This window comes from Babylonia areolata, chromosome 29 (assembly GCF_041734735.1).
Source record: "Babylonia areolata isolate BAREFJ2019XMU chromosome 29, ASM4173473v1, whole genome shotgun sequence".
Classification (NCBI taxonomy): domain Eukaryota; kingdom Metazoa; phylum Mollusca; class Gastropoda; order Neogastropoda; family Buccinidae; genus Babylonia; species Babylonia areolata.
In genome coordinates, this window is record NC_134904.1 from 10,239,894 (window position 1) to 10,253,515 (window position 13,622).

General features: G+C 38.7%; 1 protein-coding gene across 1 annotated transcript; it reads right to left on the reverse strand.

Annotated features, from left to right (window-relative positions):
• Positions 1–10,703, reverse strand: LOC143274947 (uncharacterized). The gene is made up of 5 exons (XM_076578955.1): positions 10,605–10,703; positions 9,564–9,767; positions 4,084–4,114; positions 962–1,077; positions 1–140 (listed from the first exon to the last, which is right to left on the reverse strand). The coding sequence occupies exons 1-4, from the start codon at positions 10,660–10,662 to the stop codon at positions 1,014–1,016; spliced, it is 357 nt and encodes a 118-aa protein (XP_076435070.1). The 5' UTR covers positions 10,663–10,703; the 3' UTR covers positions 1–140; positions 962–1,013.
• Between the last annotated feature and the right edge of the window lie 2,919 nt (positions 10,704–13,622).

Genomic DNA, 13,622 nt, shown 5'->3' on the forward strand with positions numbered 1-13,622 from the left:
GCAATTTTTATTCATCAGCTATCTTTCGTGAACAGAATCTTCATTTGAGAAAAACTGGTCTGTGTAGACCTCATTGGTCAGTGTTTCCGTGGCTGTGGTGATGTGAGTTTCCGTAGAGTCTTCAACTGAACCAGAAATCTCTGCAACAAACAATGCATATTCTTCACGTCACCACACAGAGTAAAACTGTGTACAAACTGAAATAATCGGGAACAGTGAAAGCGATACGTGATAGAATTAACAGATGATATAGTGGTGTTGATGTCTGATAATTCATTCTGTTTCACAAATTTGCTCGCCAGTGCACTGCATAGATAATATAATCATAGCGGATTTGTGTGAATTACGAGAAAGAAACCAATTTACTGAATGATTGAGAACTCTCTCCCTCCCCATCTCTATATTCTACAAACACGAATACTTATTATTTTCTTTGAGCTGTTTTCATTCATTACATATATTTACACACACACACACACACACATATATATATATATATGTGTGTGTGTGTGTGTGCGTGTGTGCACGTGCATATATATAGATAGATATATCTGGACCAACACTCGGCTTACATCACAGTGTACAGTTCGGCCAACAGCAAAGTAGGAGCTGTATTATCAATGGTTTCTCCATTGCAATGGGAACTCATTCACAGGTCAGTCTTTTGTGATGGACTATGACTCAAACTAGGAGGCAAATTTGCACTGGCTCTTAGTGCTGCAGCCTTTGGGGCTTGTGTACCTTAGCAAATCATCTCAACGCCAACTGTCCTAAAACCCTCTTGGCCGAGAGAGTTGGGGATGTAACTTGGGCAAGATACTCTCCACAATAATCAAATTCTAGCCCGGATAGTCTGGACAGCATTTACCTCCTCTGCTATTCTGATGGTCATAGTCTGATACGACTGATAATCACACACACACACACACCACGCACACATACATACATCTCTTCCACTTACTTGCACACCGTGTAGAAAGTACCTATCTTTCCAGGCCTCCATTTCGTCCAGTCTAAAAGTGATCGCAGCACTCCGAGTCTTTTTGGCAGTGTTCACCATATTTCAAGCAGGAGGCCCTTTGGTCAGAGAGTGGTTCACACAAGAACAAACAGAACACAGTGATCAGAAAGAGGCAGACTAAAAGAATCGTGGTAAAAGTCAACATACATGTGATAGGAGAGGGGCGACGTGTTGAGCTACAGACTTTTCTTCGGGCAAATGTTTCTTTTTTATGATGCGAAATAAAAATGACGTCACCAGGCGAGACGTCATTATCAAGCTCATGAGTCGTATGTCCAATCTATGCCTGAAAAAACCCACAGCCGTCACTCTTTGATGTTGAGTCCAGGTGGGGCGAGGGTACCACCGTGGGCAATGAAGGTGGACTCCATGAAAAGCACATCACACACCCACACACCAACACCCACACGTCACATACTACTGACATCACACGCGCACCACAAACCGCACATCACACACACCACTCACTTCACACACCACTCACATTATACATACATACACATCACACACAGACACATCTCACATACCACACGTCACACCACACACAAATACCCACACACATCACACACGCACACATCACACACACACACACACACCAAAACGGAAAAATCATACTATCTTGGTAAAAATCGTTCAATATTCTCTGCTGAACTTATGGCTGTTCTTATGGCTCTAAATCATATTCTTGATCTTTCCAGTTTGCCTTCTACAAGTCTTGTTCTGCGTTGATTCCAAATCTGTATTATATGCTTTAAATTTCATCAAATTGTAAGAACAAATCCACGATCATAATAGAAATCGGCCACATTTTACATCTTTTAAGTTTGAAAGGAACACATATTACGTTTTGCTGGGTTCCTTCACATCTTGGTATTATCTACAATGAATGGGATGTGAGGGCAGCAAAAAATATGCAAAAAACGAACAGGGAACCATAGAACTTTATGTGCCTCTGTCTGTACAAGAGGGTTATCAAATACTAGAAAAAACATCGTGGAGCAAAGTCAGGGAATTATACCAGGAAAGCGGCAAAGCTTGAAACCATAATGTAATTAATGTTCAACAACTGGGAACTATCAATCAGTCAAATACACACCGTAATTCAATAAGATTAAGGCACATTTATACATTATCAAACAGGATAAAACTGAACGCTTTTATAACTAAGTTCGGCAAAGATGTCAGATGCAATATCTGAAGCATATGTTTCTAGCAACCACGTACTATTCGAATGTCAGAATCTCAAATGTTTTTTTGCCAGACTTCACCAAAAGCTCTTTTGAATGTGTTTTTAACAATTCCAATATGTTATTTGTTATTGCAGAAGGTTTGCTGTGTAGTCCTATAGGACATTTGTTATAGTTGTTTAATGCTGGCGTTTATAACGTTTCCATTTTCCCCAAGCATTGTCTCTCCATGTTCACCCTCCAGACCTACACACACTCCCCCCCCCCTTTCCCACACCCACAATACCCCTCCGCCCCCCCACCCCCCACCCCCCCATGCTTTTTTTTCTTCGTTTAATATCACTTCAAGTGGGAAGACGTTAAACTGAAGACAATACACAAATCACACACACACACACACACACACACACACACACACACACCACTCACATCACACACACACATACACATCACACACCATTCACATCACACTCACCACATACACAAACACATCACACACACCACACGTGCACACGTCACGCACGTGCATCACAAAAACATCACAGACATACCCACCCCCCACACAAAGACATCACTCACATCAGGCAGTGTCGCCCACTTGAAGAACTTAACTGAACTGTTTCAGTGAAAGGAGACTGAGCAGTCAGCTTCAATGTTCAGCACAGACCTACCACACTTCTCTCCCCTTTCTCCGATGCATGGTGTGTTCTGTCTGACAGTATTCACTGACACATGGTGTGTTCTGTTTGACAGTATTCACTGAGACATGGTGTGTTCTGTCTGACAGTGACAGTGTTCACTGAGACATGGTGTGTTCTGTCTGACAGTATTCACTGAGACATGGTGTGTTCTGTCTGACAGTGACAGTGTTCACTGAGACACGTTGTGTTCTGTCTGACAGTATTTACTGAGACATGGTGTGTTCTGTCTGACAGTGACAGTGTTCACTGAGACACGGTGTGTTCTGTCTGACAGTGACAGTGTTCACTGAGACATGGTGTGTTCTGTCTGACAGTGACAGTGTTCACTGAGACACGGTGTGTTCTGTCTGACAGTGACAGTATTCACTGAGACACAGTGTGTTCTGTCTGACAGTGACAGTGTTCACTGAGACATGGTGTGTTCTGTTTCTGAGTGAACACTCAGTGTGTTTTTTTTTATATGTATGTTGTAAAGAGAAAAGGTCCCAAGATAAAACCTTGTGGCACACCATTATTAAGTTTGATTCACTTGGACGATTTACTGTTTACAGTCAAAGTTCTGTGTTCCACAACAAAGATTATAAAACTTTTGTGCAGTCTGTCTAGCAGAATGCCATGATTTAGCACATCAAATGCTGCCAAAAGATCTGACAGTGCCAGTGTGTAAACTGTTCCAAAATTGCATGCAGTAAGAAGATTACCGATAAATTTTAAAAGAGCAGTTTCTGGACTATGATTTGAACGATCAGCAAACTGGAACGCCTCCTTCAGGTCTGACTTAGCAAGTGTGTTGAAAAACTAATTTTTTCTAAAGTTTTAAATAGGAAAGGTAATCTGGATACTGAATGACATTTAGTTACCGTTGAATGAAGAATCTTCTTTTCCAACAACGGGAGTGACAGTGGCGTTTTTTTTGTTTTTTTTTTAATGAGGATTGACCATAACCAGGTGAAAGAAAATCATTAAGTCCGTTATTATTGGGATTCGTCAAGACATTTACGCAATCGATGTACACAACATGATAAGTCAAACTGACACAACACGCAGCAGAAAAGAAAGAAAAAAAAGAAAAAGCAGAAAAAAGCCACAAAACCCACCCCAACACAAGACGACATGAAGCAACACAACACAGCGCAATGTAATGCAAGACAAAACAAGAAACTGGTCTCCTTACCTCACGCCTCGCTTCTCAGACGGATACGAAACTGGAAAAGCAGAAAAAAAACGTTAGAATTTTATCAGTCTAGTACAAGTCTTTCTCACTCAGAATTCCTTTCCTACATGACACATCACTATCACATACAGCTGACAGAAAGACGGACATGTTCCTTCCAGTATATGTTTACCACCATGATAAAACGTTATCTCCCTCTCTCTCTCAAAGTCTGTCTCTGTCTGTCTGTCTGTCTAAGCCTCTTCTCTCTCACACATAAAGACTCACCCACTCCCACCTCTACCACCTGACCACCATACGTGGTCACCATACACCACAACGTGACCATCTGTATGGGCTAAATTGAAAATAAATTTCCACCTCTTCATCACATTAGTTCAGCACTTTCAGATATCCACAAGGCAGTGTTGAACATAATTACACACATCATCTCTCTCTCTCTCTCTCTCTCTCTCTCTATATATATATATATATATATATATATTTTTTTTTTTTTTTTTTTTTTTTTTTTTTTTACCCGGACTTTCTTGGGTCGACCATCGTTTTATTTATATAAAAAAAAAAGAAAAAAAAAGGAAAGGAACAAAATAACAGCAACAAAAAGGATACAGTGAACCTTAAGCAATCACACACACACACACGCACACACACGCACACACACACACACACACAAAAACCGTGACAATAATCAAAAGCAATACCCTGCATTCCATAACTATGTCGTTTTTTTCCCCCACTTACATATAGATTTGTTTCCCTTTTCTTTAAGATTCATAAGGTATTATATAATATATCGATGTCTAATACTGAATTGCTGTTCAAAGATCAGTTGTAAAATAGACAGTCTTTTTGTTTTTTTAGCAATACTGATACACATTTTACCTATCAAAATAATATGATTTATTTTTATAAGGTCATGTTTGCTATATCTGTCATCCTGAATTCCAAATAAAACGTCTGTGGGATGTAATTTCATACACTTACCAGTATTTCTAAGTATCAAATTTTCTATGTTTTTCCAAAGTATTTTCACAGATGAGCACTCATAGAAAAAATGTTCAATAAAATCAATTTTACCAGGACAGTAGTAACAATTTTCTGAGTCTACTACTTCCATTTTTTTTTAGAATAATGTTTGTTGGGTATATATTATGACTTATTTTCCACTGCAATTCATGTAAGCGTACTTCTTTTGTTGCTTTCCTAGGTAAAATCCATGTATTATGATTGAAAGAAAAGTCAAATTTCCTCTTCCAAAATACACAAATATGTAGGTCTATAGTTGTACTTTTACTTCTACTTTTAAGATATTTCTTTATTTCTTTTAGTTTTGCATTGAATGCGTTTGCATCACAAATAGAAGTTTCAGTAGATTCCATTGGTAATCCATTGTTTTGTATCCAGGTCTTCCACTGTAATGGAATTGCGTTGTATAGAGCATTGTATTCGAATATTGTGATTCCTTTAGCCTGGTTCAGTGAAAACGCAACCTCATTTAAATCTAGAAGTCTTTTTTCTGTTTTATGTATTATGTCTTTTATGTGTTCTATTCCATTGTCTATCCAGTTTTGAAAACATAGCACATTACCTTTATATTGTATATTATTATTGTGAAACAACATCTGATTGTGAAAATTATGGATGTTCACTTCTTCTCTTGTTACTATATCTTTACTGTTCAAATATGTTGTAATTACATCCGACCAAAAATCGTTCTCTATTTCTTGTAATTTTATTTGCTTTGCTCTACAGTTTACCATAAATATTTTACGATGATTTTGTATTTTGTTTAGATGCCATCTGGGTATTATAGTCCAGTTTTCTTCCCGTGCATGATAAAATCTTCCAGCCCATTGTAAATGCATGCATCTTTGAATGTCTAACATATTTACCATATTTAACCCTCCTTCATTATAATCACTTTCCATTGTTTTTCTTTTCACTTTCTCAAAAGCTCTACGGTTACTATGTTTTCTCTGCCAAATAAATTTGTAGAATATGGTGTTGATCTGTTTCAAAGCTTTTTCTGGGATGCCAATGGATTGCATAACATATGTAAGTTGACTTAACAAGAAAGTTTTTGTTACAAGAATTTTACCGTGTATGGATAGGTCTCTTTTGCTCCACTGTACTATTAATTTTTGTATATTATTTATCCTATCTCTCCAATTTTCTTCAATGTGTTTTGCCATTTTGTCTTTCTGGAAGTATATGCCCAAAATTTTTATTTTGTCAACCAATACAAATGGGAGATTCTGTTCAGTGATTTGTCTGCCCATCTTCATTGCTTTCGTTTTGTGTGAATTTAATTTCAGCCCAGAAAATTTCTCAAATGACTTAAGTATTTCTATGGAAGTAAACATGTCCTGTCTATTTTTCAAAAATAAAGTCGTATCATCTGCCAATTGTTTAATCTTTAAATATATATCTTGATTATTGCCCATAGTTGGAGTTTTGATACCCGTTATTGTACTATTCCTTATCTTGACTGCTAGAATTTCCATTGCAAGAATGAATGCAAGGGGAGAAAATGGACATCCTTGTCTGATTCCACAGTTGACATCGAAGGGTTCAGATAGCCAGCCGCCATGGTTTATGGAACTTTGCGAATTATTGGAGAGTACAGATACCCATTTTTGAAAGTCAGATCCGAATCCGAATACTTTAAAAGCTTGTAACATGTATGCTTTAGATACAGAATCGAATGCCTTAGTATAATCTAATGCTAACAAATACCCTGCTTTACCAGTTTTATTAAGATAATTAATGACATCATCAATACATCTTATGATTGTAGCTATGTTCCTGCCTTTGATATATCCCACCTGATCTTTGCTGACTAAGTTATTTACTACACTACCCAATCTTTCTGCTAGAACCTTGGCTAGAATTTTATAATCTGAATTAGTTAAAGTTATAGGTCTCCAATTACTCAAGTTCTCCCTATCTAAATCTTTACTTTTATGTAATAATGATATGATACCCTGTCTTTGTGTAAATGACAGTTCTCCTATTCTGAACGACTCATTGAAAGAATCGGTTAGTAATCTGCCTATTTTTCCCCAAAAGAATTTTAAAAACTCTGTCGTCAGACCGTCACTCCCTGGAGCTGATCCATTTTTTAGTTTTCTGAGTGCAGTTGTGGTTTCTTCATAAGTTATTAACCCTTCGCATGCTAAGGCTTCGTCTTCATTTAACTTTGTAAAATGTTCGTTTTCAATGAAATTATTGATGGCTTCCTGTATATTTCTTTCCGTTGTTGTTTGGTTATATAAGGTTTTGTAGAAGGACAGCTGTTCTTGTAAGATTTTCTTTTGATCTGTAATAATTTCACCCGCCTCATTGCGCAAACTGGTAATAATTTTATTTTTACATCTAGCTTTTTCAAGATTTGTGAAATATTTTGTGTTTTTTTCACCTTCTTCAATCCATTTTACTCTAGCCCTTACCTGTGCTCCTTTAGCTTCATTCGTGTACATTAAATCTAAATCGTGTTTCATTTTCAAATAATCAGTCTGAAGATCTTCATTTTGAGGACTGATTAACAATTTTTTTTCCATTTCTTTTAGTCGATTCTGTAAGTCCAGTGATTTGTTTCGATTTTTGCAAGCCCATGTTTTTCCGAACTCGATGCAGAGATTTCTCACTTCAACTTTGCACAGCTCCCATTTAACTACGCTGCTTTGATCACTATGTTCTAAACTGACAGAATCTAACAAAGCATTCATTTTTGTAACAAATATTTCATTTTTAAGATAACTATTGTTGAATTTCCAGTACCCTGGACCACGAACAAAGTTTCCCTCACTAATTTCTAGAACGACAGCTTTATGATCAGAGTTTGGGACAGTAATGTGTTCACACGAAACACAGGAGGGCAACAAGTTATCAGAAACAAAACAGTAATCCAAACGCCGTGCAATGAACGGATTATGCCTGTGCCACGTGAAGTCTGTGTCAGTGGGGTGGTAAGCTCTCCATGCGTCAGTAAGGCCTGTTGTTGTCAGAAAATGTCTTAAAGAAATAATTTCAGATTTGTCATGAGGGAGACCAGATATTATATCTAGCTCATTACTGAGTACACAGTTGAAATCACCAAGAACTACTAGATTATCATTCATATATTCAGCTAGTATTTCACCCATATTTTGAAAGAATGTCAGTTTATCGTTTAAATTGTTAGGTGCATATAAATTTACTATTGTAATATTGTGTTTTTCATTGGATACAGTAATAATCAACATTCTTTCGTGTGACTTAAGAAAATTAACCTCTCCATGAAATCGTTTTGAAATCAGAAATACTTCACCTCTGCTTCTGTTTGTACCTTCATTATAAAAAATCGCGCCGCCCCACTCTTTTGTCCACATATCTATTTCATCTTCTGTAACATGAGATTCTTGTAAACAAATTATATCATATTTTTTTCCCTTTAAGAATCTAAATAATGATTTTCTTTTCAATTTATTTCTTAGTCCCCTGGTATTCAATGAAGTTATAAGTACTTTATCCATGATGATAATGTAAAAAAAAATATATATATATATTATATTTCACTGAAACTGGATCACATCAAACATCATTTATCATTCAATCACAATTCAGTCTCAAAGTCCATGAATCACAAGCCAGGTCGTCATCATCGGGCAATCAAAGTCAGTACCGTTCTCACCGCCATGTGACAGCGGTCTCTGCCTCTGTGTCCAGTCCGTCCTCCGCTGACATCACAGGGCTAGGGGAGCGCCAGTCCTCCCTCCTCTGCTGCTTGCCCCTCCTCTCCCTCGGGCTGCGTCGATCTTTGGAGCGGCCACGTTTGGGGGTGTCCGACCTGCTGCGGGGAGCGTGTTCAATGGACGACAGGATGGTGGCCTGGCGCACGGTGGTGCGGGTTCTGTCACCTCGACCAACTGATTTGTCACTGTCAGCTTTCGGGTCATTGGCAGACTGTTTGTGTGTGGTATTAACGCTGCTTTTGTTTTTGTTTTGTTCCGTCTGACTGTCTTCTGTTTGCTTGTCTGTATGTTTGTATGTATGTTCACAAACAGGATCACCCCGTTTATGACCTGGCAGTTTGCAGTCTCTGCAAACAATATCACTGGAGCATGATGAAACATGGTGGTCAGGTTTCAGACATCGTGAACAAATAATTGTTTTGGGAACAGTCTTTTGTTCTCTATGGTAAAGTTTGGCAGAAAAAATGTTAATTCTAAGGATTTTATCAAGGGGGGTGGGAGGAACAGTAATAAAAACAAATCTGCGACCAGTCAGGAATCTAGTGAGCTTGTTGTCTTTATCTCTTGCTCTCTCCATTTTAATTGATGATCTGAGTTCACAGCCTACCTTTGCTAAAGAATGTTCGATCTCTGAATCTGCTAACGAAATAGGAATACTATCAATCCATAGTTTTGTTGTTGGTTTTTCCTCTCCCGAGTCTCCGTACAAGATAAATGGATTTGTGTTGGATACCTGCAGTACTGTACCTCTCAAACGCAGTCCTTTGACCAAAAGTTCCGTACGGGACTCCTTGGTGGCAGGGTAGATCCGCCAAAGACCACGGATATCCTGAGCTCCGAGAACAGAGCCCTGTCCTGATGATCTTTCCGCTGCCAGACACATTTCCAGCACTGTGGGCCGATTGTTGTCAACATCTGGGATGTCTTTTTGTCTTAAAAAGACCGGGTTGACTGTCGACGCCGTGGCCATAGTAGACAAACAGAAATCAATATATATATATATATGTGTGTGTGTGTGTGTGTGTGTGTGTGTGTGTGTGTGTGTAATAGTTGTGTCCAACTATGACCATCAGAATAGCAGAAGAGGCAACTGCTGTCCCGACTATTTGGGTGAGAATTTGATAATAGCAGAGACTGTCTTGCCCAAGTTACATCCCCACTCTCTTGGCCATGAGGGTTTTAGGACTGTCAGCACTGGGATGGTTCCCAAAGGACAACTAGCCTCCAAGGCTGCAGCACTAAGAACCAGTGCAATCCTTCCTCCTAGTTTGAGAGTCATAGTCCTTCTCAAAAGACTAAGCTGTGAATGATTTCCCATTGCAATGCAGAAACCATTGATAACACAGCTCTCACTTTGCTGTTGGCGTGACTGTAAACTAATGTCAATATCTGATAAAAGCTGAGTGTTTGTTTGATATATATATATATATATATATATATATATATATATATATATATATATATAAACTTGGAACTGCTCCATGAAGAAATATTTCCACAGGGGTGATGAGTACAGCCGTAAAATGATGGACACCCCAAGCAGTCCCTGTCCCCTTTTCACTTTTTCCATCTCAATTCTTTGCCCAAGGGACTTCTTCATGGGAACACACACACACACACACACACACACACACACACACACACACACACACACACATATATATATATGGCACAAGCATTTTGTTCATTTTCCCTTTTTCCACACAAACGTGAAAGCACGCAAACTCTCTCTCTCCCTCTCACTCTGTCTGTCTCTTTGTCTCTTTCTTAATGACAAACCAAACTTACCAACAGCCTCTATTGAAGCCAAGAGCAGACAAAGAACGAAGAAGGGACCAAACGTCATGATGCTGCACTTAGGTTTTTCTTTTATCTTCACGTCGCTATGAAAACTGTCGGTTCGTTTCGCGGCGAATGAGGATGGCACACAGCCACTCTTCCTATATACAGCTTGTCGACATGACGTCACAAGTGTCACGTGACTGAAGAGTGTCACGTGGAACATGTGGCAATCTGTTCAATATCCAATCGGAGTAATTGTAGTGACATACTCCAGATTTGTTTTCTTTCCTTCAGTGATTTCTTTGTATCAATATAATTATTGCTATATGTTATTGACGTGTGGAGGAGGAAGGTGGCAGAATGGTTAAGACACTCCAGTCATCAGCCAGTTGATACAGAGTCCATGAGGGTCTGGGTTCAAACCCCACTCTCGTCCTTTCTCTCAAGTTTGACCAGAAAATCAGACTGAGCGTCTAGTCACTCGCATGAGATGCACATGGCTATTACTAACCAAATTCCCGCAATGTTCAAGTGTTATATCACCACAATTTACAGCAATATCTCTGTTTGTTAAAACAAAGTATCATCGATAATGCTTCTGGTATCAATATAACCAGCTTACATCAGTAGGAAGAATTTTCAATGTATTTGCTTAGTTTCATGCCCATAATTACCTGTCTTGCATAATGTCAATAGCTATTTGAAGAATCAAGAATGCATTATAAAAAAAAAGAGTATGTCCTGAGGTTGTTATGAAAGCGTGTTCAACAATAACTGATAGATAATGGCAAACTTTGACTGTTGTCGTCCTTCCAGAGTTTCTGAAAAATATTGTAGAGTTGTTCATGCGCAATGCCAAACTGCACCATCTATCTTTTCTGCCAACGTTTTTCTCTTGAACTTTGCATACAAATGGTGGAGTCAGTGGACTGGCTCCAGCAGGTTTGTTTTTGTTTTCGTTTTTCTAAGTTCTGTTGACAAATGTACAAAGAACAAATGGACGGAAACAAATTAACACGTACAGTGACTTTCTTCTGGAACTGGTCGTTTTGATAAAAATGAACGTGTGTCCTTTCTTTGCAACTGCAAAGTCAAAATTATTTTGATCGGTTTAAGTTGGTAGTCATCATAAACATAAACATATGTTCTTTACCCTGTTTTTATTAACGCTCTATTCTTTAACAGAATCAGACTGCATTCCCAAATCAGGATTTTTAGTTATTCAGCTGAAGAAGTCCTGGACACTGCCATCAATAGCAACAGAAGATGCAGGGCTGTGAAAGAGAGTGTGTTCATCATTATAATTAATCCTTTCTTCCTTTCAGACCAAGTGGGTGGATAAGACTATGCTTCTACATGGTTTATTAAACGTCATCTGGCTAAGCTTTATGCTCAGATCTACAAGATCCAACCAGATTCACGAAAACATGTACTGGATAGCTGTTGCCTTGAACAAACAGGACGGAGAGAAAGAAAGAATTACGAGTGGATCCTTCAGCGTAAAGGTTTCTGTAAGCGTTCATAGAAAGGAGGAATTAGCTATCTTGTGAATACAACTGTGACAGACATTGTTTTGTGTCATTTTGACTTATTTGTCATTTACGCTTAATGACAATGGACCTCTAGGAAGGACACCAAAAAATAAAAAAGGAGCCAAATTATGTGCACAATAAATCTACCGTTACATTATCATTTTATTCACAAACCGTGTCACTTTGATTTGATGTACTGAAACACTGATCAACAGCAGTCACTTTTATCATTTTTTTTTCAAATAAGAACTTCTTTCGTTAAGTATGGCATTTACATTGATGAATAAATCTATTTGGGGCAGCGATGAAAAGAAAAGAAAAAAGCATGGGCTTTAATTTGCTTTTAAACTGATCTTTTTCATATAAAACATTACATTTTAAAATTATTACGCAGTACATTGAAAGGTTTTTGTGTTTTACAGTGTGAAGACCTTTCACACTGTACGTTCGCCCAAGTCGTGTTTTTTCGGGAAATAAAACATCATACACAATTCAATACATATTCAGTACTGCGGACGTGCCGGCAGCAATGGTCTGATAAGCTGACGCAGGAAGCAGGTTTTTAAACTTTCGCTATGAAGAAATCTATTGGCAATTCGCGATAACAACATTCATTTGAAAAAAAAAAAAAAAAAAAACGCGTAAAAATTACTTTCGTTGATAATCTTCCCTTTATGTTTTCCGGTCTCAACGCGAACAGCATAGACAATGAGAGTGCATGTTCACGGATTCCGACAATGAGAAGTGGTTTGGGGAGTATTCATGTTATAAAGATACAGTGCCATGAGACCTTTGAACAGACTTGGTGTCGGTCACTGACTTTTGTATGCAGACTGTCACATGGTCTGGAATTAAGGGCTGACATTGTACCAGACAATATTTCCTGTCAAAAGTAAACAGACATGGTCGTATCTTTCGGTTTGTCTCCTTCGAAGTTCAGTGAACTTGAGCGAAAGCGTGACACAGTCTAAGACACAAGTTACTACCCCCTCTTTACCTTACCCCCCTCCCCTGCCCCCTCATCCCACTGCACCCTTGTTATTTGAATGTATTTTCTGGAGATATCTCCATGAAAATTAGGCTAAGACACGCCACAACACAATATATCTATGGTACACTACGCCACAACACAATATATCCATGGTACACCACGCCACAACACAACATAGCCATGGCACACCACGCCACAACACAACATAGCCATGGCACACCACGCCACAACACAATATAGCCATGGTACACCACGCCACAACACAACATAGTCATGGTACACCACGCCACAATACAACACAACATAGCTATGGCACACCACGCCATGCCACGACACAACACAACATAGCCATGGTACACCACACCACAACACAACATGGCCATGGTACACCACGCCACAACACAACATAACCATGGCACACAACACCACAACACAACATATCCATGGTACACCACGCCACAACACAACATAGCCATGGCACACCACGCCACAACACAACAT